Here is a 25,169-nt window from a genome sequence, read left to right on the forward strand (position 1 = left end):
ACACTAAGGGACAGGGTAGCAACGCCCCTGTGGGCTCCAGAGCCGGAAAGCCTTCATGGGAGTAGAAAGCCTCCTCTTGCTCCTGTGAGCAGCTGGTGGTTTCGAATCACTGACCTTGTGTGTTGGGAGCCAATAGCCATTAAGACCCTGGCCTCAGACACGTAGCAGAAACTTGGCTGCTTTCTAACAGCAAGGCTTTGTTTCCTGCCCAACTTCGCCCCCACATTCCAAGCTACTGTAGCATGGGCAGTTCCGATAACTGACCTTGTTGCCATTAGTCAAAGTACTGAGCACCCGTTGAACTGCAGATATACCATATTAGGAACATAGTGATAAGTTCACCCGGTAAGCCTTGATTTGCATGCGGACGTCACCACGGACGTCTTTGAGTACTGTTGCGCACCCTTTGTACCTTATTGGGAACATGTGGCTGATTGGTTGTTGTACAGTGTGCGGTTGTTACACAGTGTGCTTCATTGGAATATGTGCCTCCCACTTCCTTCTCTGTTGTGAATATATACCCAGAGTTTTGGCAAAATAAACGGGCTTGATCAGCACTTGTCTTGCCCCATGTCTCTGTGTCTTTTTCCCATGCAGGTTCATTGCCCCTCCGGGTCACCGTGTGAGGGTCTCGCTAGACGAGACCCTAACACTTGTGGTGAACAGCCCAACGCTTCAGCTACTGTGCCACCTGCCCAGTAGGCTTTCTGAAGCTGTGTGTCTTTACAGCAGTGGTTCTGAACCTTCCTCAGGCCACGATCCTTTCATACAGTTCCTCATAACCCCCTAACCATAAAATTAGTTTCGTTTCTACTTCATCACTGTCATTTTGCTACTGTTAAGAATCAGGCGACCCCTGTGAAAGGGTCGTGTGACCCCCAAAGGGGTGGCGACCCACAGGTTGAGAACCACTGTTAAACAGAAACCTACTGCCTCGTAATTCTCCTGGGGAGTGGCTGACTGGGTGGAATGGCTGCAGCCCAGCACTTCATCCACTGTGTCACCAGGTCACCTTGTTTTAGCTTCCAAACCAAATTCACGGCCACGGAGCTGATGCTGATTCACAGCGACCCTGGAGGACAGGGCAGAACTGCCCCTGTGTTTTTCTGAGACGGCCACTCCTGGGAGTAGAAAGTGTGATCTCTCTCCCACAAAGAGGCTGGGGGGTCTTAAATTGCCGACCTTGTGGCGAGCAGCCCACCTAGTAACCACTGTGCCACCAGGGTACACTTATGGAACTAATGCCTCTCTAGAGAATTAGATGGGCCTTCAAGGGAAAGGAGAAGAATCAGAGAAGATTCCTGCTCATTTTCCCAAGCTATTGTAAAGGAAAATGCTGGACAATTGAACCTAGAAAGATTTTACAGAGCCATTTTGCTGTTAGTAATCTATGAAACACTATTTTCAAGGTATCTGTTTATAAGTACTCTTATCACACGTTATCCTACAATCAAAATGGATCATAAACGTTACCAAGGACTCTGGGCTGGGACGGAAGGCGGTCCCAGGGAGGAGTTGGTGAGACCAGGAGTGACAGCGAGGCGTAACAGGGACCCAAGTGACACCGCTGGCTACCTGGGCAACATAACTAGAAAGATAAACAAAGAGCTGGAAGTCTTTTAGCTGATGCCCCAGAGATTGAGTGACTCAGATCAAAAGTGGCCCTCCAGGTCAAGCTAGTCTCGTTGAAATGGCCAGTCCAGGAGGCTGCAGACACCAAAATAAGACGACACAGGGCCAGCCCCCGGCCTGGCATGTGACTGTACTATGGCCACATGGGGGGACACACGGCTACATACGCTCAACTCTTCTGGTCACTGTACCCACAATGACCAGCTCTGAGGACATGCTCACTGCCCCTTCAGCGGCTGCTCTATTGTGGCTGATCTCATCAGGGGAAGGACACACTCTCCCGGGAGTTATTGATTGGTACAGAGACGGGCCTCGGCTTGGAGAGCCGCAGGCAGGGTCTGAGATGCTGATGAGCTGGCAGATGACCGGAGCCTGCAGGATGGACGGGATAAAAGTCCTCTCAAGGATTCCAGGGGCTGCACTCAGAGACCCCTGTTATTGCACACCAGATTCCGCCCACCTGGCAAAAAGTATCACCCGGGAAACCAATTTTTCCCTCCCCTCAATTTTCAAGCCCCAGTGCTTGTGCTCACATTGTGACTTGGGACTGCGATGGGAGAGGCGAGAGGATGGACAGATGTTATCACAGGACGTGATGATTGTGGAGAACACTGTGTGTGATGAATTCCTAGAGCAGCACTTGACCAGTGAACAGAAGGGTGCCGTGGGCTTTCTTGTCCGGGACCCCATTTGCACCTGCACATTGACTTGACCAGGACGGGACATGTAGGTGAGGGCTTAGCACGGCTCAGGATAGAGCTTGGATTCATCCTAGGAGCCTTAGCAGGCGCTGGCTCCCCAGGGAGGAGCAGGGTAGGTGGGGTGGCAGGCTCAGTAGGGAGAGGGGTGGAGCGAGGGTTCTGGGACGTGCACAACCCACAGCCAAGCATTTGATGCTGACTCACAGTGACCCTCTAGGACAGGGCAAAACTGCTCCTTATGGCTTCCAAGACTGCCAGTCCTTACAGGAGGGGGCAGCCCCTGATAACGTTCTCCTGATATTTCTGAATCGTGACGAGTTGTTTTCAGGAAAAAGAGCCTTCCCACTATGGTTCTGTCCCTGGTCTTCCATGCAGGGTCTGACCTGGCTTGCTGTGGGAGCCGACTCCTGGTAGTGGCTTCCTGTGCTGAACTGTGCCGCACAAAGCTTTCAGTGGTTGATTCCCCCAGGGGGCCTCTGCTTGGACCCAGCCCTCCGATCTGTGGCCAGGTGTGTGCTGGACCCGCAATATCCACAGCTCTGATGTGAGCTCCAGTCACTGCTGTCCAGTCCATCCTAGCTCGTGATCCCACAAGACAGAATGGTCTGGCTCCTCGGGGTTCTGAGGCTATCAATCTTTACCCAGGCACAAAGCCTCCTCTTTCTCCAGGAGGGCAGCTGGTGGGTTTAAACTGCTGACCTCGCCATCGGCCATCCAAGGCCTAATCGGCTACACCCCAAAGGCTGCATCAAACCAAACCAAACCAAACCAAACCAAACCAAACCAAACCAAACCCAATGGCTGTTGAGTCGATTCCTATGTACAGGACGTGGTAGAAATGTCCCTGTGGATTTCTGAGACTGTAACTCCTCATGGGAGTAGAAAGCCTCATCTTTCTCTCTCAGAGTAGCTGGTGGGTCTGAACTGCTGATCTTGTGATGGGTAGCCCACCCTGTAACCTTCTACACCTCCAGGGCTCCCCAGGGCCACAGGAAGGCTTGTTAGTAACCATCACTTTGGGGAGAGGGACACAGGGCAGAGAGCAGAAGCACACACTGTGCCCCCAGGATGCCTGAACACTCCCACCAGCGATGTTACCTCTCTCCTCTCGGCCTCCTCCCCCTGCAGGAACACCCCACTGAACCCCTCTGATGTGTGCCCCCCACCAAGTTTTCATACTGAATTCAGGGAGTTCCTTCTGAAACAAGAACTTGGAGTTAGGCTCCCACTTAAAACCCTCCCCCTGGAGATGGTGGGCGGTGTAAGATATGAGCATAAAAATAAAGTATAATTTATCAAGGGTTTTATCACGAGGGTGAAAGGGTGGGGAAGGGAGGGGGGAAAAGAGCTTTTACCAAGGGCTCAAGTAGAAAGAAAGGGTTTTGAAAATGATGATGGCAACCTATGGACAGATGTGCTTGATACAGTGATGGGTGGATTATGATAAGAGCTGTAAGAAGTCCCCAATAAAGTGATTTATAAAAACAACAACAATAACAATGACAACAAAACCCTGTCCTTTCAGGATGGAGGGCGGGCCTTCAGGGGCCACTGTCTGCGTCGCCAGGCTCCTCAGTTTATTTATCAATATCACGTTCTCGTGCCCTTGACCCCAACACCGACCCCACCTGCTTGGCAGTTACAGGGACGCCCCGTCCCCCTTCCTCTGTGTCTTCTTTCTCTGGTGGTCATCGCCCAGCAAGACCTCCCTCCCGGGCAGTTCTTCCTTGTCCCGTCTGACCATTCACCTCCCTGATTCTCAGACACGGGTGGGTCAGAGGGACCTCTTGCCAGTCGGCAGGTGCCACTAGGTGGTCTCCCACAAGCAGGGACTTCCAGGGTGTCCAAGTAGAACCTGCTTCATGGGGCTTTCAGTGGCTGCTTTCCCAAAAGTCCGGGCCCAGCACTGGGGGTATTGGTGGTGGTGAGTGGGTGGGGTGGGCCAAGCCTCCCACTTCCCCTGCCAGCAGCCTGGTGAGGTCACCTTTTGTGCCAACCAGGGTCTCCGACCATCACACAGTGAGCAGGGATCTGTTAGCCATGCGCTCTCCCTTCCGCAGGCTGCCTGCAGCCTGGATGGCGGCAGCGCTCATTCTGGAAAAGCAGAGAGTCAGAGCCAAGGGCTGTCCTCACTCTCACCAGTAGCATGCAACTGAGACCCACCCAACCCTGCTGCTGGGCCCCGGCCATCCCCCTGGGGCTTCAGGGCCAGCTACAGTTCTTCAGTCCAAGCTCATAAACCAAAAACCAAAAGAAAAAGCAATGCCATCAAATCAATTCCAACTCACAGTGACCCCGCAGGACAGCAGAGAACAGCCCCTGTGGGCCTCCAGAAGTATCGATCGTTATGGGAGCAGAAAGCCTCCTCTTTCTACCAAAGAGCGGCTGGTGGTTTCAAACTGCCAACTTTGCAGTTAGCAGCCCAATACGTAACCCACTACACAACCAGGACTTTTAACCCAACAGCCAGCTGAGGACAAAGTCCCTACACAGGCATCTTGCCTCGCAGGCCCCTGCCCACCCTCCTAACCTCTCCAGTGCTCCAGGAAAGTACCCTGTTGGAATTAAAAGAACCGTCACCCCACCCCTCGGCACGTGGGATGCTCCCAGGAGGCTACAAATCCACCTCTGGAGGAGCACTGTCTGGGTGGACCAGGGACAAAAGCAGCCATCTTTTCTGCAACCGGCTCTTCATTGGAAGTGGGGGAGGCAGGTCCCACTGAGGGCTTTCAGAAAGCTACCAGGAAACCAGCAGGAGCCCCTCACACACCTGAAGGCAGCTCAGGGTTCTGGCTGATCCAGAGGAGGAAAAGGCTCTCTGGATGGACTTGGTGGAGGTGAGTCCTTCAAAGACAGTGTGGTTTAAAGGAATGTGTCCCCCAGCCCCAGCATGCGTGTGGGGACATGCCCATACACACTCACACACACAGACACACTCTCCCACACACACTCAAACTCACACAGACACACCTATTCATACTCTCACAAAGACACACATTCAGACATACACACTAATACACACACACTCAGACATATACACACACCCACACACAGATACACAGACACTCTCATGCACACCCAGACACACACTGTCACACAGACATAGACACTCAGACACACACGCACAGGCACACACTCAAACACAGATACACCTATTCACACAGACGCACACATTCAGACACACACTCTTTCTCTCCCCCTCAGACATACACTTACATGGATGCACCTATTCACACACTCAGACATGCACACTAATACACACACACTCAGACACACACTCACACATACACAGATATGCTCACACACTCTCTCACAGAGACACACTCATACACACACTCTCAGACACACTCGCACACAGGCACACATACAGGTACAAAAACACCGATTCACACACACTCAGATATACACACTCACACACATTCAGACATACACAGACATATACTCACAAAGACACACATAGATACACAGACATGCTCACACACGCCCAGACACAGTCACATACACACTCATACACTCTCAGGCACACACACAGATATACATTCACACTCAGACACACACATGGTCACACATACAGACACACTCACATACACGCAGATAGAGACACACACACTCAAACACACAGACACATCTATTCACACACTCACACAGACACACACTCAGGCATACATACTAACACACCCTCAGACATGCACAAACATATACCCTCACAGATTATACACAGGCACTCATACACACATACATACATATACTCTCACACACACACACTGTCACAGAGATATACACACTCATACACACACACACTCAGATACAGACACACATACACAAACTCACACAGACATACCTATTCACACACTCACACCCACCCACTCAGATACACTCACACACACATTCAGACATACAGACACTCACTCACACAGGCACACCGACTCACACAGACACACCCAGACATACACACACACACACACACACACACACTCACAGACATACAAACACACACACACAGACATATACACACACATACTCTCTCTCTCCCTCTCTCCTTACCCCCCACCCAGTGACCCTTAGAGGACCCTGAGGAGGCGTTTTGCCTCAGTGTGATTAGAACATTTCAGACAATGGACTTGGCCTGCCGTCCTCTGCTATTATTATTATTATTATTGATGATGATGATGGTGTGACCTACTTTACCGGGGCTGGTCCTCTGGTCCTCCAGAGCCGGTCCCATCAGTTGAATAGAACATAGGCTCTGAACCCTCCCGGCAAGCATCCCAGGGGCTTTGCGCTGGCTAGTACCCCCAGTCTCCTCAGGCGGCAGCCATTCTGTGAGCACCTGTCTGGCAGGCACGGCCAGCCTTCCTTCCCATTAAACGCCACCTCCCTTTGCTGGAGGGGCCTGCTGTCTAATGCAAGTCCGTTCTCAAAGGAAATACACTTCACTTCTCTACCCCTAAAAGCTGAAGGACAATGGAAACGTCACCTCTGAAGGTCAGGGATCAGAGGATGCATCTGAGCTGAGATGCCAATCCTAATGATAAGAACTTTCCCCCTCTTGCTATTTAGGTTCATCAGCGAGGGCCTGGAACCTGACCCAAGGCCCAGGGGTCCTTCCCGCCCTATTGTTCCAGCTCCTCAGTGCTGCCCACCCCTCCCCCACACCCTCCATCTGCTGTGGGCCAGGCAAGCAAAGAATTAAGCTTATTTTAAACAGGCTGGGCAAACAGGCTCTAGGCCAGTGCTTGGGGCCCCTTCTTGGGTAAAGACACAGGATTGACTGTTGGGGTTTTGAAATCTCTATTTTGGCCGCTCAAAGGATGTCCTGATGTCCTGGTTACATTCCTGAGAGCTGAGACTGGTGGTGATGCCATCTCTCTCCCTGCTGAATCGGACTCATTGACAGGCGATGTGCCTGAGGTCAGAGTGGCTGTGTTACCCGCGCCAACTCTCAGAGCAGTGCTCTGCCCACGAAACCAGTCTGGTGTGAGGCAACGCTGAATGCAGAGAAAAAAAAACTTTCACCCCACAATGGAAACCCTCTATAATACTGGAAATAAACTCCAACCATACCTACACATGCCTGGCAAAGTAACAATCACAAAATATAAAATCATCTTCAAATGGCAAAGTTCAACTAAATTTCTGATACAATGTTGTAACCCCGATTCATAACATGACTTGTGTTAAAATATTTTTGTGTGTGTGTGTGTTACAATAATATAGTGGGAACTTATTTGAAATGGATTCATTTGACCCGTGGTGTCGGTGAGGAATATTGAGAGTCCCACAAGGGGCCGGAAGAACAAACAGATTTGTCTTGGAAGAAGGACAGCTAGAATGCCCCTTAGAGGCAAGGATGGTGAGACTATGACCTGTTGTCAGGAGAGCCAGTTCCTGAGAAGTACATCATGCTTGGTCAAGTAGAGGGGCAGCCAAAAGGAGGAAGGCCCTTGCGAAGACAGATGGACAGTGACTGCAGCAATGGGCTCCAACCTAAGAACAATCGTGAGGACGGCTCGGGATCGGGCAATGTTCTGTTCCCTTGTGCACAGGGTGCTTCTGAGCCAGAACCAACTCAATGGTCCCTAAGAACAATGGGATTCTGAATGGATTCGGTGGTACAGTGGGTTTTGGACCCAGGGAATGCCTGTACTTCTGAAAGCTTCTAGAGTCAAGTGGGAAACTGTGCCAGTCAGGACTCTCCTGAGAAACAGAGCCAGCTGTTGTTGGGTGCTGTTGACTCCGTTCTGACTCATGGCAATCCTACGCCCAACGGAGACACTGCCGGTCCCGCGCCAACCTCACCAATCACTGCGGCTGAGCCACATTGTTGCAGACACTGTGTCTGTCTGTCTCCTTCAGGACCCTTCTCTTTTTCATGGCCTGCTATTGTACCAAGCATTCCCAAGCTAAGGCAATTTACAGAACAAAGGCCTTCATTGCCTGGGGCCACCTGCAGACTGCTCGCCCTCAGGTTCAGATTTATTCATGGGGGGTTCCTAGGTGACAGGAGGTGTCAAAGCGTCCCAAGTGATTCTCCGGTACAACCACAGCCTTCTTCCTGACCAGACTGCCTAAGTGACAGCTTTTAGTTGCTCAAATTGAAGCTCCTATCAGCCCTGGGGGATGCTTTTGGGACAGCTAATCTCAGGTTCAAAGGCATCAGGCTCTCGGAGTCAGCAAGGCGAGGCTGTATGTTCCCTCAGAGATTTACAAAGTCCTGGGAATCCCCACATAGACGGGAGACAGGCAGAGGAGCTGTTGGCCGCTGCAGAGTGGACGCTGACCCCCAGCCGCCCGCGTGTGCAGAGGAGAATCCCCCATAGGGGTCAAGGCCGCGCCCTTTCAGTAACAGAGAATTGCTAAGCCTGTCTTCCGAGTCGCCTGGGGGTCGGTGTGAAGACCAGGCTTTTGGTAATGGCCCAGGGCTTCAGTCAGGGGCTCCCAGAACACCAAGAGGTCCGGGAAGGACTGCCTGGTCTTGAGGGGGTGTTGCTGCTGATGTTAGGAGCCATAGACCTGGTTCCGACTCAGAGCGGCCTGATGCACAACAGAGTGGAACACTGCCAGGTCCTGCGCCGCCTGATTCACCACGGTTCCTCAGCCTGAGCCTGCTGTGTCCTGCAGGATAGTGGGAGTCGATCTCTGAGCCCCACCACAAGGGGTCATTTCACAGCCTGTTTCAGACACGTCCCAAGAAATTACTGAGTGAGGGGCTCTAGTTGACCTCATGACTCCTTTGTATCATGGCTGTGGTTTTGTCTAAACTATGGATGGCGTGGGAAAACGAAGAGGAAGTAGAAAGGAACAGTTGGCACTGACTTGCCCTGACTGCTGGCCACCTACGTGGGACCACATAGAACTGTGCTTCGCAGGGGTTTCAATGGTTGGTTCTTAGGAAGCAGGTCACCAGACTTTTCCTCTGAGGCACTTCTGGGTAGACATGAACCCCTAACTTTCTGGTTACCAGACAAAAGGATCCCCCCACCCCCTTTACCCATATCCACACTCAATGCAGAAAGTAGGTCAATCAGAGTTCTAGGTGTCCAGCGAATGCTGGACACGAGTCCCTATGCAGGACACATGTGAACTGGGAGGTGGCAAGCCCTCTGTAGTTTCCCACCTGTTTCTAAATGCAATGGTTGGTAGCGGGACCAGGAGGTGGCCTGGCACTGCCCACGACTAGCTGGAGGGGCTGGGGCTGGAGCAACTGAGGACCTTCCCACTGCTGAGTGCTGACACAGTGCCACGTTGACCGTCACACACCTGGCTATTGGCACTGCCATCCCCTTTGAACGATGAGGACATCCAGACCGAAGGCGAGGTCGGCCTTCAATCGCAGAAACCACTTGGCTCTGCATTGTTGTTGAGTTCCGACCCATAGGGACCTTCTAACCAGCAGAAGGAAACACTGTGCCAGCCTCACAATGGTGCCTAGGCCGGGGCTCTCTGGTGCAGCCACTGTGACCCTCCGTCTCCTTTGTCACTGCCCCTCGACTTTACCCAGCATGATGTCCTTCTCCAGGGACTGGTGTCCCCTGATGAGATGTCCAAAGTCTGTAAGCCAAAGTCTCGCCATCCTTGCCTCTCAGGAGCACTCTGGCCGTCCCTACAAAACAGCTTGTTTGTTCTCCTGGAAGTTCATGGTACTTCCAGTATTCTTCCCCGGTCCCACCATGCCAACCTATCTCTAGGCCAGGCCGAGATCACCGAGCCGGCAGCCATCTCCTGAAGGCTGTAACGTGTCAGGTCCATACTGAAGAAGGGCAGACCAGAGAGGACCCGGTGCACCTGAATGGCGGTGTTGGTGAAGAGTACTGAATGAGCACCGGCTGCCAGAAGAGCGAAGAGATCTGTCTCGGAAGAAGGGCAGCCAGAACACGCCTTAGACGTGAGAGTGAAGATGTGAGACTTCGGCCATGTTCACGGGTGGGCCCTGTTCCTGGAGAGGGCCGCATACTTGGCAGAGGATTAGCAGCCCAGAGGAAGGTCCTCATCACTGGGCTCTGGCCGAGAACCGCTGTGAGGCTGGTGCAGGTCTGGGCTGTGCTTGTTCTCTTATGGGCCCGAGTGGACTCACCAGCACCTGACAACACACGCTGAGGACTGGAACGATGAAGCTGCCCTCCTCTCAGAAGCTAAGTGCCCTGGCCTGCAATCCGCAAGGTTGCAAGTTCAAAACCACCCGCTGCTCCTCAGGAGGAAGACAAAGAGTTACCATCTCCGAAACCCACAGGGGCAGTTCTACCCCGTCCTATAATGTTGCTAGGATTTGATATACACTTGATGGCAGCGAGTTTGGCTTTTGTTTGTTTGTTTGTTTCAGGATAGATAGACAGTACTAAGGCAAATTCCAGATCTAAACTTTGATGTGATTCTACCAGCTACAAAAGGAAACTTGGAGAAAGTTGTTGTGCAGGACGATGCCGTTATCTTTAATGCCCGTCTAATCTGGGTGGGGAGAGAACAAAGCTGGTGCAGAAACGACCAGAACACAGGCTGTAGGCTGGCACGTTTGCCCCAGCTGCTGCTGCTGCTTCTAGAGGTTGGACGAGGTCCTGCACACCCCACTAGCCCTAGCCCCACCCCCACTCGTCCCCCACTTTGGTTTTTGTTTGACATCCAGCCTGGCAAGTGCTTCTAAATGTTCTGTTTCACCCCAGGAACACTTTCCTTGGAAGATCTGGCTGGCCAAAGGAAACTTCTCCAGTGGAAGGTTGGTTTGTTTAGAACACAATGTCCCCCAGTCCACGGTTTCTTCCACACTTGGCATAAAGTAATATTCCACCTGGCTCACATCTGCAGAGCAGTATGATTCGACACCAACCAAACAGGACCTGTGTTAGCAACCTTTCAGCTGGCGTGTGCCTAAATGCGGCCTTAGAAACAGACAAGAGGCTCTTTAGCCAACAAGGAATAATAGCTACTCAATCATCCGAGTTAACATCTTTTTTAAAGGCCTTTTCATTAAAGCCCAAAATGCTGCCTAAAAAAAAAAAGGGAAGCCAATAGGTTGAGACCAGGAGCCCTGGTGGCATAGCGGTTAAGCATTGGGCTGCTAACAGCAAGGTCAGCAGTTTGAAACCACCAGCAGCTCTGCAGGAGAAAGACGAGGTTTTCTACTCCAGTAAAGAGTTACAGTCTCAGAAACCCACAGGGGCAGTTCTACCCCGTCCTGCACGGACGCTATGAGTCGGAATAAGTGAGTAAGTAATACACTGGGAAGAGACATTTTAATCGCAGGTAATAACCAACATGCCTATGCAAAGTGAGGCTCCGTCCCATTTCCTACCACTCTCCGCCCATCAGTCAGTCTTGCCTTTCATTCGTTATCTAACTTTGAATCTGCTCAGGTTTCAGTGGAAAATGGCATTCTACATGTAGAAACACACAGCTGCTGGTGGCTCGAGTTCCCTTCACATTCTCAGGACTGCGCCCGTCGGCAGGCGATGGGAGCGCTCATGTGAGCATCCTTCATCAAGGTGAGCAAACACGCAAGGAAAAGAAGATCTCTCTCCAGCTAGTTGTGCTTACAGGTCAGTGTGTCTGTTCACCTACGGTGAAGGTTAAGAACATCTGTTCAGAAATATGAAGACGCTTTCCAGCTGCTTGGAGAGTTTATGATTCTCTGAACCCTTTCCTTATCCGGTGGAAACAAAGCAGGGGCAGATCTCAGAGAAATGAAGAGTTCTACTTTTCATTAGTCTTATTGAGCACAAATGAAAAAAAAAGTTGTTTTTTCTTCTCTCCCAAATAGGTACAGTACGAGGGAGTTGTAAAAGGTTGGTAGGAAAAGAAATCCCATTATTATTATTTTTTTAGTTAAAATATTTTTTCTTCAAAACCATTTTATTGTGCATTAGTAAAGAGATCACATCATTCCATCGTTCGATCACATCAAGCAGTATTGCGCAATTGATGCCACATTCATTTAAACACATTCTTTCCCTTCTTGACTCCTTGACACCAGCTCCCCTCTGCCACCACTCCTCCACAATCTTTTCTTCTAATTCCATTTGTCCACCCACTTCTGGAAGCCCCCCCGTCTTCTTCAGTCTCCCACGCTGAGCACAGGGCCGTGGTGCAGAGAGGCCAGTCCCCGAAGCGACCCCTCTGAAGACCAGACCTGGGCAGGTCTGCCCCAGCTTTGATTTGAAGACGCCAACACCACTGACATGCGAGGGGATGAACTGGACCTGAAGCTCTGCATTCTCCCGTGCTTATGCAGAATCCTCCACGGGAAACTCGATCCAGTCCAATCGATCAGTAAAAGCACATGCATGTAGGCAGGCATGCACGCATCACATGCACACACGCCCCAAACACCAACCAGCTGCTTGGGTCCTACCTGCGCTCCATCCACCCACTTCTGGATTTCCCATCCAATGTCAGGCCCAGACACAATCTGCCCTCTGGAGAAGTCATGCTCCCCACACGGTCTCTCCATCTTCAACTCCCGCCTGCCTTTCCTCTGGGCTCAGTCCCTCGTTCCTTCTCCATTCTCTGCTCCCTGGAGTCAGTCTGCGTGTCTTAACCCTCTGCCCATAACTGGGCTCTGCTTTTTATTTCATTCCTACTTATGTGGATGTCTTGCCGACCCACCCCCAGGCTCCATCTCCATGTCTCCCAGTTCTTTTCCACGCACGGTCCGGGTTTTAGGAGCCCACTGCTGCATTCCAGTAGACCCGAAGGGGATGGGGAGTGGGGGATGGCTCTGTGGTCTCCCCGCACTTTGGGTCACCACTCTTTGCCCTGGGAGTCAACAGAACCCCACTTACAATCTCTCCAGCAGGGATGCCCCCAAGGCCGTGGGCACGCTTACGGGGAATCTCTGCTCTTTGTCCCTCCACACGTTTCCAGGAAGCTCACCACCAACCAGGGAGTCAGTAGTGAGCAGTGTTTTCGTGGTGAGTTGAGGCTTTGTCCTTCTCGGGGCGACACGGAGGAAAACCACCCCAGCTGTCATCGCCTTCATCGCCAGCCCAGTGGGCAGAGCCCCGGGGAGGCGGTTTTCTGACAGGATGCGTGCCAAGTTCAGTTTCTTGGCAAAAGCACCCCAATGAGGTCAGTTGGATTGGGGAGAGGGCGACTGAAGAAGGCACTAAGATCGTTTCAACAATTCGGTTCTCCATCGTCTTTCTCTTCACATGCACTGGCTCATGCTGCGTTCTCAGAGTGGCCACCAGAATGAGTTGTCTAGAAGGGCAGAGCAGTGACAAGGAGGGCAATCCCACATCACCTTCCCCAACATTGGCAGTCACGACTCCCCCTGGGAAGCCTCTGATGGCACTCAGTCCACGATCACCATGGATTTACTTTCATTCACCCCCTCGCTTCCAGAACACTGGTGAGATCAGCGTGCCCCCTGCCTTTGCACTGTGCTAAACCCAGAAGCTGCTTCTCAGTCTGGTGCCAAATAATTCCAAAGGGTCCCACTGTCAGGTATACCAAGGTGGAGCTGTTGGGGAGACTGTAAGTGATCGACCCCCAAATCCATGGTCATTGAACCCTCCTGCCTCATAATAAATTAGGTCCCCAAGACTGTATATCTGTATGGGTGCAGACCGTCTCATCTCCTGCCTGCAGGGTGGCTGGTGGGTTTTAACTGCCCATCTTTCGGTCAGTAGTCCAACACCTAATCCACATTGCCAGGGCTCCTCGAAATAGGATGAGGGCTCAGATCGGATCAGCTGTGCATGTTGCTTTTCATGATTATTTAGTACTTTTGTTGACATTATAGCACATCAAGAAAATATCGACGTGGGAGCTGAGTACTCCGGCGGGGTCCCTGCGTTGAGGTGATGAGAATGGTCACAGAGCTGAAGGTGGCTCTCAGCCCTACCATGCCACACGGGAGAAGTGACCAGTTCAGGAACTCTAGATGGTTTCCCATGCCTCAAGATCTGGCCAGGATGTTTTGCAGCTCCTTCTGTGTAGCAGCCTTGTACCCCTTAACCCGCTGTGCCTGGACCCCACGCCGCCCAGCCTGGACTCCATTCATTGTTCAGAAGCAACAGATCAAGGCACATTGACCAGCAATTCCAAAGCAGCAAACCAATATAAGTCTGGGCAGAGGCCACCTGCCTGATCTCCGTCTGTCCTCCCATCTCAGGTTGCAATGAACAAAGGAGAGCACGCTTGGCTGCCTCTGTGGCACCTGTGCTGGTTCTTCTGGTGGAGGCAGGGAGAGGTGAGGGTGAGGGATGGGGTGGGAAAGAGGAGTAGGTGCGGGCAAAGAAGAAATGGAAACAGCAGAGATAAGGGGTGACTAGGAGCAGGGATGAGGAGCCCTGGTGCATAGTGGTTACAAGTTGGGCTGTGAACTGAAAGGCCGGCAGTTTGAAACCACCAGCTGCTCTCAGAAAGAAAGACAAGGTTTTCCACTCCTGTTCCAGTTAGCACCTCAGAAATCCTGTCCTACAGGGTCAGCGTGAGTCGGCATCGATGACATAGAAGTGAGTCGAGTGGGGGGACAATGATGGATGTTCTGGTGGCGCAGTGGATTACGCATGAGGCTGCCAATCGACAGGTCGTAGGTTTGAACCCACCGGTTGCTCTGTGGAAGAAGGATGAGGCTGTCTGCTGCCGAAAAGAGTTACAGCCTGAGACGGCCTCCATGGCAGTTCTACCCCATCCACGAGGGTCGCAACTGACTTGACAGTGGTGGGGTTGGGATAGGCCATGGTTAAATAACTTATCTGATGAATAGTTTCTGAATAAATAGGACACTATCAAACAGATTGGCCTCTAAATGATCCCAGAACTTAAATGTGTAAGTTTAACGCCATCTGACTCAGCTGTCTTGACAGCAGGGGCCGGGGAGGAGCGTGGAGAAAAGGCTTATGACATGACGTGCTCCCATGCCAGGTGAGAGGGGAAGCATGTCCAGGCCTGCAAGCGCTTCCCCACCTCCGCCCACACGACCCGTCTTTGTGCAGAGCAGCCCCCGTCTGGCCCACAGCTCACCCTCGCCTCCAGAAGCTGCTCATCCCCCTGACCCAGTGACAGACAGAGACTAAATGCCACCTAAGGTGAAGCAAGAGTGCAGAGTGAGGACCCCCACCGTGAAAAGACCATGGTGTCGATGCAAGCCACCTCTTTTCAGCCCTCCCTCCCTCGTTCTCCCCATCGAGTGCGGCCAGTCCGGAGAAAACCCACACAAAGCCATGCAGTGGTCATGATGGGAGAGGAAGTGCAGGTGGACATGATGGGCCTTCCACACCAGCCATTCTGTCCCCAACAGGGACCAGTGGGGTGCTGAGTTTCCTAAGGAACTACCTTCCGACTCTGAGGTGTTGTCCTTGAAGGCGGGGCACCCAGGACAGATGCCAATTCCACTTCATCTAAGTTGTAGGCATCCGGTTAGGCGTTGAGCAAAATCTCGGGCCCTGCACATTCTCCCCAGCCTGGGCCCTGGGAGACGGCTCCCAACGAAGGACTACCTTCTGCTCTAAACAACGGCAGGGTTTAAATTCAGGAAAGGTGTGTGCCAGGGTTGTGTCCTCTCACCATACTTGCTTAATCCATATGCAGAGCAAATCCTCAGAGAAGCTGGCTTCTATGAAGAAGAGTAAGGCATCAGGATTGGAGGAAGGCTTATTTACAACCTGCAGTATGCAGATGATACAATCCTGCTGGCCGAAAGCAAGGAGGACTTGAAGTACTTGCTGTTGAAGATGCAGGATTGCAGCCTTCGGTATGGATTACGACTCAATGTGAGGAAGACCCAAAGCCTCACAACTGGACCAATCGGTAACATCATGATAAATGGAGAAATGGCTGAAGCGGTCACGGATTTTGTCTTACTTGGATCCACAATCAATGCTCATGGAAGCAGTCATGAGCTCAAAAGATGTATTACATTAGGTAAATCTCCTGCATAGGACCTCTTTGGAATACTGAAGCACAAGGATGTTACTTTGAGGACTAGGCAGCACCTGACTCAGAGGAATGGCTGGTGGTTTTGAACTGCTGACCTTGTGGTTAGCAGTCCGACGTAAAACCACTATGCCACCAGGACCTCGTCATTAGCTATACCCTATTTGGATAGTCAGGCAATGTAATGGCTGCTGCTTTTCACACTTTACACTTTAAGGCTACAGCTTCACTTCTTGGCTTTTTAACACCCTGTATGGATGTGGGTACTTTAAAGGGACTTTAGATATGGTATAAAGCAGAAAAATTTATTTAAAAAATATCCCATGTTACACTCAACTTTTCACTTAGTTCTTTCATTACACGCACATGTCCTCAGCAGCCTGTAAGATGGTTCAATTTAGCATCCCCGAAAGTTCAAAGACACCAGTCTGTAGTCAAGCCATAACTTCTAATTACATAGCATTACACTGCATGATGAACTATTTAAAAACATTCCAAAAAGGTTAAAACATGCCAGGAACCAGATTGGAGGCCAATCTGATGGGTCTGTCAAAGGCCCTTTTATGGGTCACTTAGGATGATTAAAGAACCCCACTCAGCCCATGAGAGTCCTGCTCGGTCAATCGAAGATTCCATCCAACTTGAAAGAGACCCTTATATGCTCTCCACTCCAGCGACAGATTTTTATCTCGCCACAGATTATAACACTGGCCATCTTACACTGCTAAGAACGGCTCTCCTACTTATGAACTCACTTTATCTGTGAGCACTCCCAGGAGCCATATATAGACAGGGGAAGAACAGCCCCATTGTTCTTCCAAGCATGGGTGATGGTCAAGACTGCATCTCACCCGCCCTCTCAAGTGTCAAGTGTACAGAGGTAAACGCCAGGGCGCTGGGTGCAGGAGCGGAGGACGGGGTGGGCTCTGAGGAGGAAGAGAAACGAGCAAAGGGAATGAGAATGAGCATAGCTGAGGGCTACAATTACAGAAGGCATTGGGAGTTCACGTCTAGCGAAATGGCACAGAGAAGCAAAACGGAACAAAAGGCTTTGTAGTTAGAATCATTTTAGTACAATTACCTAGGGGGAAGACAGGAGTATAACTTCCTACACAAATGCAAGCAACCTCTGTGAATCCTATTGCTCACATTGATTAGAAGAGCCTTTTCTCGAAAACCAGGACATCCTGTTTGGTAGAGGGTCAGAGGAAAAGAGGGAGGAAGCCGCGGGCCCGAAACAGTGGGAGGGCATGCAGGGACAGGCAGTGCTCCTTCTGCCGTACTTCAGGTCACTAGGAGTCTAACCACCTCAATGGCACCGCTCCCACGACGATGACCCATTTGGACCCGGCAAGCATGCTAAGCCCGTCAGTGTCCAGGGCACTGTTTAACGATGCAGCAGCATTAGTGCTTGATGAGACTCCAGGGAGCGTTCACGTTGCTGTTTACAAATCCTAAAACAAAAACCTAACCCTAAGCAGGGAGGGTTATGGATCTACAGGATCTAAAGATAAAATGTGCCCCTGAGGGGGGGAAAAAAAGAGATAAACTCTGATCGATAATGGATGGGGTTCGATTCAGCACAGTGCACAAGGTCGCTGGCCATTTGTATAAATTCCCGCCCAACTCCCAAGAAGCCCTGCCTTTTGGGCATGCAATGGAGAAATCTTGGAAACCCATAGGGCAGCCTTGCCCTGATTCGCTGGTAGTTTTTAAAAAAATCAGTGCAGTAGGTTGTGACTTGGGCTGCTAATTGCAAGGTCAGCAGTTCAAAGCCACCAGCCGCTCTGTGAGAGAAACATGAGGCTCTCTGCTCCTGTAAAGGTGTACAGCCTTGGAAACCCCAGGGAGTGGGGTCCCCTCTGCCTGGTGGGGTTGCCCTCTGCCAGAATCAGCTCCATGACTCAAAAATGCTGTGGGTCCCTGGAGCAGAGCTGCAGCCACTTCCGCCCTCCCGGGCCCTCCGTCTACATTCAGGACTCCCCTTCCCCAATGCCCCGCCTTCCAAGATGCTCATCTTCATCCTTCACCTCCCTAACGACAGTCTTGCAAACCGCAGGGAACAGCTCTGCTCGGCTAGGGTGGGCGAGTCTGCAGCAGATGGTCAGCGTGCTCCCTGAGAACAATCCAATTTCATTCAAAAGAAGAACGTGGAGTCCCGGGTTTAGACTGCCCACCCCTCCGCCCCCACGCAATTAAATGTGCTGCCCTCGTGAGGTCAATCATCGTGTTATTTTGTTGAGAATGTTGGGTAAAACAGAACAACAAAAGCCGAGTCACGGCTAGCGGGTCAATTCTGCCACATAATGACGGAGGACAGAGCAGTCGGCTTCCCAGACGCTGTCCGTCTTTCCGGGGGGCAGACAGCCTCGCCCTGCCCTGGGGTGCGGCGGTGGGTTGGAAGGGCTGGGTCTTGTGGTCAGCAGCCCCGGGGTGGTTATAGACCTCTCACACTGTGGTGCTGAGATCTGTATGCGCAAGTGCCCTTGTGGATGGAGGGGTAGTGTCCAGGCGGTCATTCAGGCCACAACCTGGTGATGCCCCCGGGGAAGTGTGGCCTTTTGATGAGAGAGACACTGGGACCCTGTGCCCTGTCACTTTCCTTCTCTAGGACTTCATTGCCACTCTGCCTGCCTCCCGGGCGGCCCCACGTGGGCGTGAGTTTGAGAGCTGTGGGGGCCCTGCCAAGTTCCCACCAACTGTGGATCCGTGCGACTCTGCCCCCACCAGCCTGCGATCTTCCTGTGTCCCTCTGAACTTCCGCATCCTCAGCGTGTGGCTCCGGGAGTCTGCAGAGGGCTGAGGCTAGCATCGGCCCGTGGACTTGAGCTGAACTGGGCTGGGACGTCGTCTTGCTAGCAGGTGCCTTCTTTTACAGATGGGAGTGCCACTGGTCAACCCGCCTAACTCACACAGTCACAGGAGGCTGGTGAGGGCGAGGGCCGGGTTTCTGCATGTTAACTGCTTCCTAGGTGCTGGACACTGCTGCGTGCGCTCTCCATGTACAGCCAGCTGCCCTCGGAGTGACCCCGTGCGTCCGAGGAGAGCGATGCTCCCAGGGTTTTCAGTGGCTCTTTTTTTGGATATAAATTGTCAGGTCGTTCTCCCAAGGCACCTCTGGGTAGACTTGAACTTCCAACGTTTGGTTTGGAAGCTGAGTGCATTCACAGCGTGAGCCACCGAGATGCGCCTTTTGATACATCCATCTCACGTTAAGTCACATAATGACCCTTAAGAGGCAGGGACTCTCTTATTGGTTTTATTTTACAGTTGATGAAACTTGGGCAACTTTTATACGGAGAGTCTAAGAGCAGCCGTTGGCCGGCTCTGCCCCAAAGTTCGCACTGGCGCACACACAGCCTGCCCTCTTGTTTCCGTTTCTACTGTCCGGGGCTGCTGTGAAGTAGGTTGTGTGTTTTCACGGAGACCGGGAGCCTCAGTCTAGCGTATTCACCGTCCAGTTCGTGCGGAGAAGCCCATCACCCCTCGTGGGCGGGCTGTTGTAAGGTGTCCCCAGACCCCTCCGACGCACGGCGACCTTCTATATGTAATTCACAGGCAGAGAAAACAGGCAGAGAGTTGGACAGCTTCTAATGCAACTTCTATTAAACTTCGAGAAGAAAAACAAAACAAGACTGTTTTTATCTGATCTGCTTCATTCCTAGCTTGCTTTACCTCTCCTTACTCAAGGTTTATCAGAGCGCCCGCCGCAGGAAAAACGAGTTTCGTCAGAAAGGGTTGGCTCTGGGTAGGGTGAGTTTTCATGAGGCAGCAAAGTTTCCAGGAGAGGGGGTGGGGGTGTCCGAAGCCTCCTGAGAGAGGCTGTAGGACTGCTGGCAGGTTCACACGCTGTCTTCTCCAGTACAAATGAGATCATGGTGGGAATATTCAGAAGAATCATAAAACAACAGGCTGGTTCCTTCAGCATTTGGTACCACCTGTTGCCTTGCTTGAGCATCTGTGGGCTTTTCTCTTTTTTTCTGGGAGGGCATGTCATCACTTTGTTGAGGAGACTGTGTCTCGTTCTACTGCTTGTGGGGTTCATCATAAACCGTAACTCTTTAGAGCAGTGGTTCCATTCCACGGCATGAATGAGTCCCAAGGGTCCATCCAGAGCAGTGGTCCTCACCCTTCCGAATGCCGCCACCCTTTCACACAGTTCCTTATGCGGTGGTGACCCCCCAACCATAAGATTATTTTCCTTGCTACTTCATCACTGTCATTTTGCTACTGTTATGAATCGGGTGACCCCTGGGAAAGGGTCGTTGGACCCCCAAAGTGGTCGCAACCCACAGGTTGAGAACTGCTGCTTCAGAACATCCGCCCTGGCCACCCCCCAAAGTTAAAGAATGTATTTAGTGGACAATGGGCTCATCAGCGCAAGCCCTCAAACTAAACCAAACTCACTGCATCGAGTCAACGCAGACTCACAGGGACCTAACAGGACAGGGCAGAACTGCCTCTGTTACTCTCTGAGACTGTAACTCTTTTTTTCCCCAAGGAGCAGCGGGTGGTTTTGAACTGCCGACCATGCAGATTTCAGCTCAAAGCTTAACCATGACACCACCCGGGCTCCTGCAAATGCCCTCGTCCACCCTGAAACTCTTGTTTGATTTAAAATGAGAATAGGACCAGGCAACCACTCCGGAAAGAATGGGGCATTATATTAATACTGAATAGCAATGCTGGTCTAACCTACTGCCATCAAGTCACCTGAAATACTTTACAGGAGTAGAAAGTCTCCTTCTCCTGAGGTGCCGCTGATGGATTGGAATGCTGGCCTTGTCAATGAATAACCCAACTATGCCATCAGTCCTTCTTCCAAACCCCAGAGCCACACTTGCTGTTAACAGGTCAACTCCAGCTCACAGTGACCCTACAGGACAGAGTAGAGTCACCCCTGTGGGTGTCTGAGGATGTACCTCCTTACAGGAGTAGAAAGGCCCGCCTGGGGGTCAAGAACTGCTGACACTGTGTGGTGAGCAGTTGAACGAATGACCCACTAGGGCTTCCCCTCAGGCCTCCTTAGCATGAGAGCTTTATTAGAAAAACGCTGGCCCTCGAAATCATCATATTCTTCAGTCAGATATACAGTAAGAGTTGATAAGCTAAGCTTCGCTGGTAATTCTTCAGGGTTGTCCTTCAAAACCTCCTGATACATCCAAGTCGGAGTCATCATTGGGCTTTCACTCTGGGTTGGCCAGTTAGCTGAGCTCAGGGTCCCAGGGAGCTAACATAGGCAAAGCTGTTTGCCGCTGGAGGAGGCGGAAAATGCCCCAGAAAGACAGGGCTCCATTGCCTCTCCCAACTGCAACCAGTGCTGACAAGGGCACAGAGCAGGGCGCCCAGGCTCAGCCTCACCTGGGAATCCAACGCCCACACTGCACACTGGACCAATTAACCGGGGCACTGGGGGCGGGAGGCAGGGCTCAGGAACTTTTGAAGCTGCCAGGTGACTTCAGGCTGCAGACAGCAGCAGAGGCGTGAGGAAGGCTGGGCTAGCCCACGGGGCTCCTCGTCAGGGACACCTGCCGCCTGGCCGCCACACTGCTCCTTCTGTGTGGCCCTCAGAGCCTCTGTGGGTGGGTCTCTCACGCCCCATCCTGTGCTGAGCGTGGGCACCCGGCCGTTCCTAGAGTCCCTGGGGGTGCACAGGTGGATGTGCTCACTGCTAAGAGAAAGGTCGGTGGTGCAAGTTCACTGAGAGCTAGCAGTGAGAAGACAGGCATGCCCAATGGAGCCCAGGTCTTCTCTGACACCCACAGCCTCACCATGGCTCAGAAGCGGCAGGCTGCAATGGCTTAGACGATCGAGTTTGCAACTAGATGCACGATCAGTATTTGTGGACGCGCAGACTGATAATGTGGACACAGAAGAATGAGCACATCCCTCTTGGATGAAATAGGAGGGGGCTTCCCAAACATCTGTGGGAAAAGACACCGTTTTCTTTCAATTCCCCATTTCCGTGAACTTTGGGAAGCCCCCTCTCACACAACCAGCATGCACCGGGGATGCAAAAAGATGAGACTTCAGCTAGCTTATTGCGACAGGTCACATCAGGAGGGGCCACTCCCTAGAAGCCCTGGTGGTGTAAGGGTTATACAAGGTCAGCAGTTCGAAACCATCAGCCATCCCAAGGGAGAAACACGGGGATTTCTACTCCCGTAAAGAGTGACCATCTCTGAAACCCACAGGGAGAGTTCTGCCCTGTTCTATAGGGTGACTATGAGTCAGAGCAATTTGATGGCCATGAGTTTCTCTTTGGTGGTGGTGGTAAAGCGAGAGATCGGCAAAGACAAGAGAGATACCCCATGATATGTAGTGACCCAGCAGCCACAGCCATGAATGCTCACACACCAGTGGCCCTGGATGTGGTGCGGACCCAGGCAGCCTTTCTTCTAGTCAATAGAGAAGGCCATCGGGGGCTGAGAACAGGACAGTGAGGGCAGCCTGGGCCTCCCGGGCCTTGTGATAATGCTTAAACATCAACAGCTCCCTGCCCCTTAGGACACAGGACCTCTCTAGCCCCTGGCTTGGCTTGACTTAGTTTGCATGTACCTTCACTCTTTCCGACCAGAGCAGGCCTTACCTCTACGATGCTCTTGAGATCTTGCACATATGTCCTCTCTGTGTCCAGGATTTCCTGCACCACTCGGTCCACGTAGAGGAGCTTGGGACTTGGGGAGCACTCGGTGCTGGCCTCCGCTCTGCGTAGCGCCCTGGGCTGCCTCTCTCCGCTGCCTTCTGAGCCCCGAGGCCCAGCTGGGTCAGCTCTGGGCAGCTCGCTGCTGGAGAAGGGCTGGGTGGGAACCAGCTCCAGTTTGATGGCCCCTGCTTCCTTGTCCTGGGTGAACAGGCCCAGGTGGCTGCTGGAAGCCAGGGTCATGCGGCTGCCGAAGGAGCCATGGCTGTCCCGGGAAGAAGCCGAGGAGGACGTGGAGCCGAAGCTGATGGGCCGGTCGCTGTCCGAGAGGTCCATGACTCTCGGTTCTTGGGGGCAGGGAAGCCTGGCTGTCCTGGGGAGGCTGTTTGCCGTTGTGGGGTCCGGCTCGTCTGTTACAGTTGATGGAACATCAGGGAGACACCGGTGGTGGTCTACACAAATGACAAGGGGGGCAGAGAGGACAAGATTAGCCAGCTGGGTACACGGGAACTTCGCAGCAGCAACAGCCGAGCTCAGGCATATTCAGTCAAAAGGCAAACAGTCATGACAAGTCCAATGCCAGGGGCCCTGTGGTTGAGAGAGCGGTAAAACCCAGTTTCTAAAGCATCAACCGGAGCTGGTTAGAAATGCTGTGTGCTAGGCCTTAGGAGGCCAGATCTGCAGGAAGTACCACAAAAGCCCGGCCAGACTAGTAAGCACCTGAGAGGCACTGTATCCTTCTTCACCAAGTGTGGCCACCCCAGGAGCCCTGGAGGCATAATGGGCTATGTTTCTAGGCTGCTAGCCCGCAAGGTCAGCAGTTTGAAACCACCAACCTCCCCGCAGGAGAAAGATGAGGCTTTCTACTCCTGTAAAGATTTACAGTCTCAGAAACAAACCCACGGGGACAGTTCTACCCCGTCCTATAGGGCCCTCGCCATGAGTCGCCGCTGGCTCGATGGCACAGTGGGTTTGCTTTGTTCGTATCCCTGGCTCACGGAGCCCCGGCGGCGGCAGCAGGATGAGTTATGTGTACGGGTCTGTTCTGAGTTGGAATCGACTTGGTGGCAGCGAGGGCATATTGCTGGTTCTGCTTCATCCTCTGTTCATCCAGGCAAATGGCGCACCTCAGATGACCGCTGGAGGCTTTCAAGATTCCAGGCACGGCTCAAAGATGCAGGAAGGTTGAACAGAGGCCTCATGCAAGCAAGCTATGAGACCACTTCACCAGGATGTCCCATGAAACCAGGACACGGAAACCTCCCACAGAAACCCGCATCCCACAAAGTATCTGGCTGTACATCGGCGGCCTCAACAGTGACTCTTGCTTGTTTTGGTCATTGTTGGAACTATATCTACCGCACAACTTTGCTAATCCCACAGGCGTGCGGTCTATTGACAGGATACCAACAGTCTGCCCTTCATGCAATGTGAATTTGCCATCACCCCCAAACTCAGTTCTCCATAAACAATGAGCCCCTCCCCGCCCCGTCCATCGACTCACCCACCCACCCACTCACTGCCACCAAGTCCATTCAGACTCACAGTCGTCCACCTCCCAGTCATTGCGAAGAAATCTCTTTGCACACATTTGCCTTTTCTTGTCTTTTCTCTAGGAGCCCTGGTGGCATCCTGGCTATGTGTTGGACTGTAATCCACAAGGCCAGCAGTTCGAAACAGCGAGCCAGTCCTTGGGAGGTAAGATGGGATGCTCTTCTCCTGTAAATAGTTACACTCTCTGAAATTCCAAGGGGGTAGTTCTACCCTGTCCTGGAAGGTCCCTGGGAGCCAGCACCGACTCAATGGCAGCAAGTTTGATTTTGAGTTTGCCTTTGTATCTCAGTGAGGTCATCACTATTTGAGAAAAGGGACAATATTTTTTAAAATTGATCTTAGGCAGGAAAATAAAAACCAACCCCCCTTTAAAATGTACCCCTCTCATCACAATACCTTTGGAATTTCTTCTTGAAAATGGATACTACCCATATGGTATAAGTGGGATCACACAAATAAAGAGTGTGCCTGATAACCACGTGGCCCCTGCTGTCACACGTAAACCTGGCTCATATGACAGTGTAGTGATACTATTCAAGCCCCAAGGTATTTTCAACACCGTCATCTGTAGGGAATGGGCCACCGAACCAAACTCACTGCCATTGGCTCAATACGGACTATTTTACAGGGCAGGGTAGAATTGCCCCCGTGAGTTTCTGGGGCTGTAACTGTTCATGGGGGCAGAAACCCCTCTCTTTCTCCCACAGAGCAGCTGGGGGTTTCGAACTGCTGACCTTGTGGATGGCAGCTCAATGTGTAACCACTAG

At 52.1% G+C, this 25,169-nt stretch overlaps 1 protein-coding gene across 4 annotated transcripts in view; it reads right to left on the minus strand.

Moving 5' to 3' along the window:
* PLEKHG1 (pleckstrin homology and RhoGEF domain containing G1) overlaps positions 1-25,169 on the minus strand; it is a 251,790-nt gene that overhangs the window by 77,502 nt on the left and 149,119 nt on the right. For all 4 annotated transcript variants that reach the window (XM_075554381.1, XM_075554382.1, XM_075554380.1 and 1 more), the window contains one exon: positions 22,795-23,300. In XM_075554381.1, coding sequence (XP_075410496.1) covers positions 22,795-23,184 — 390 coding nt within the window. In that variant the 5' untranslated portion in view covers positions 23,185-23,300. The remainder of the gene's footprint in view (positions 1-22,794; positions 23,301-25,169) is intronic.

This window comes from Tenrec ecaudatus, chromosome 7, assembly GCF_050624435.1.
Source record: "Tenrec ecaudatus isolate mTenEca1 chromosome 7, mTenEca1.hap1, whole genome shotgun sequence".
In the NCBI taxonomy this organism is placed as follows: domain Eukaryota; kingdom Metazoa; phylum Chordata; class Mammalia; order Afrosoricida; family Tenrecidae; genus Tenrec; species Tenrec ecaudatus.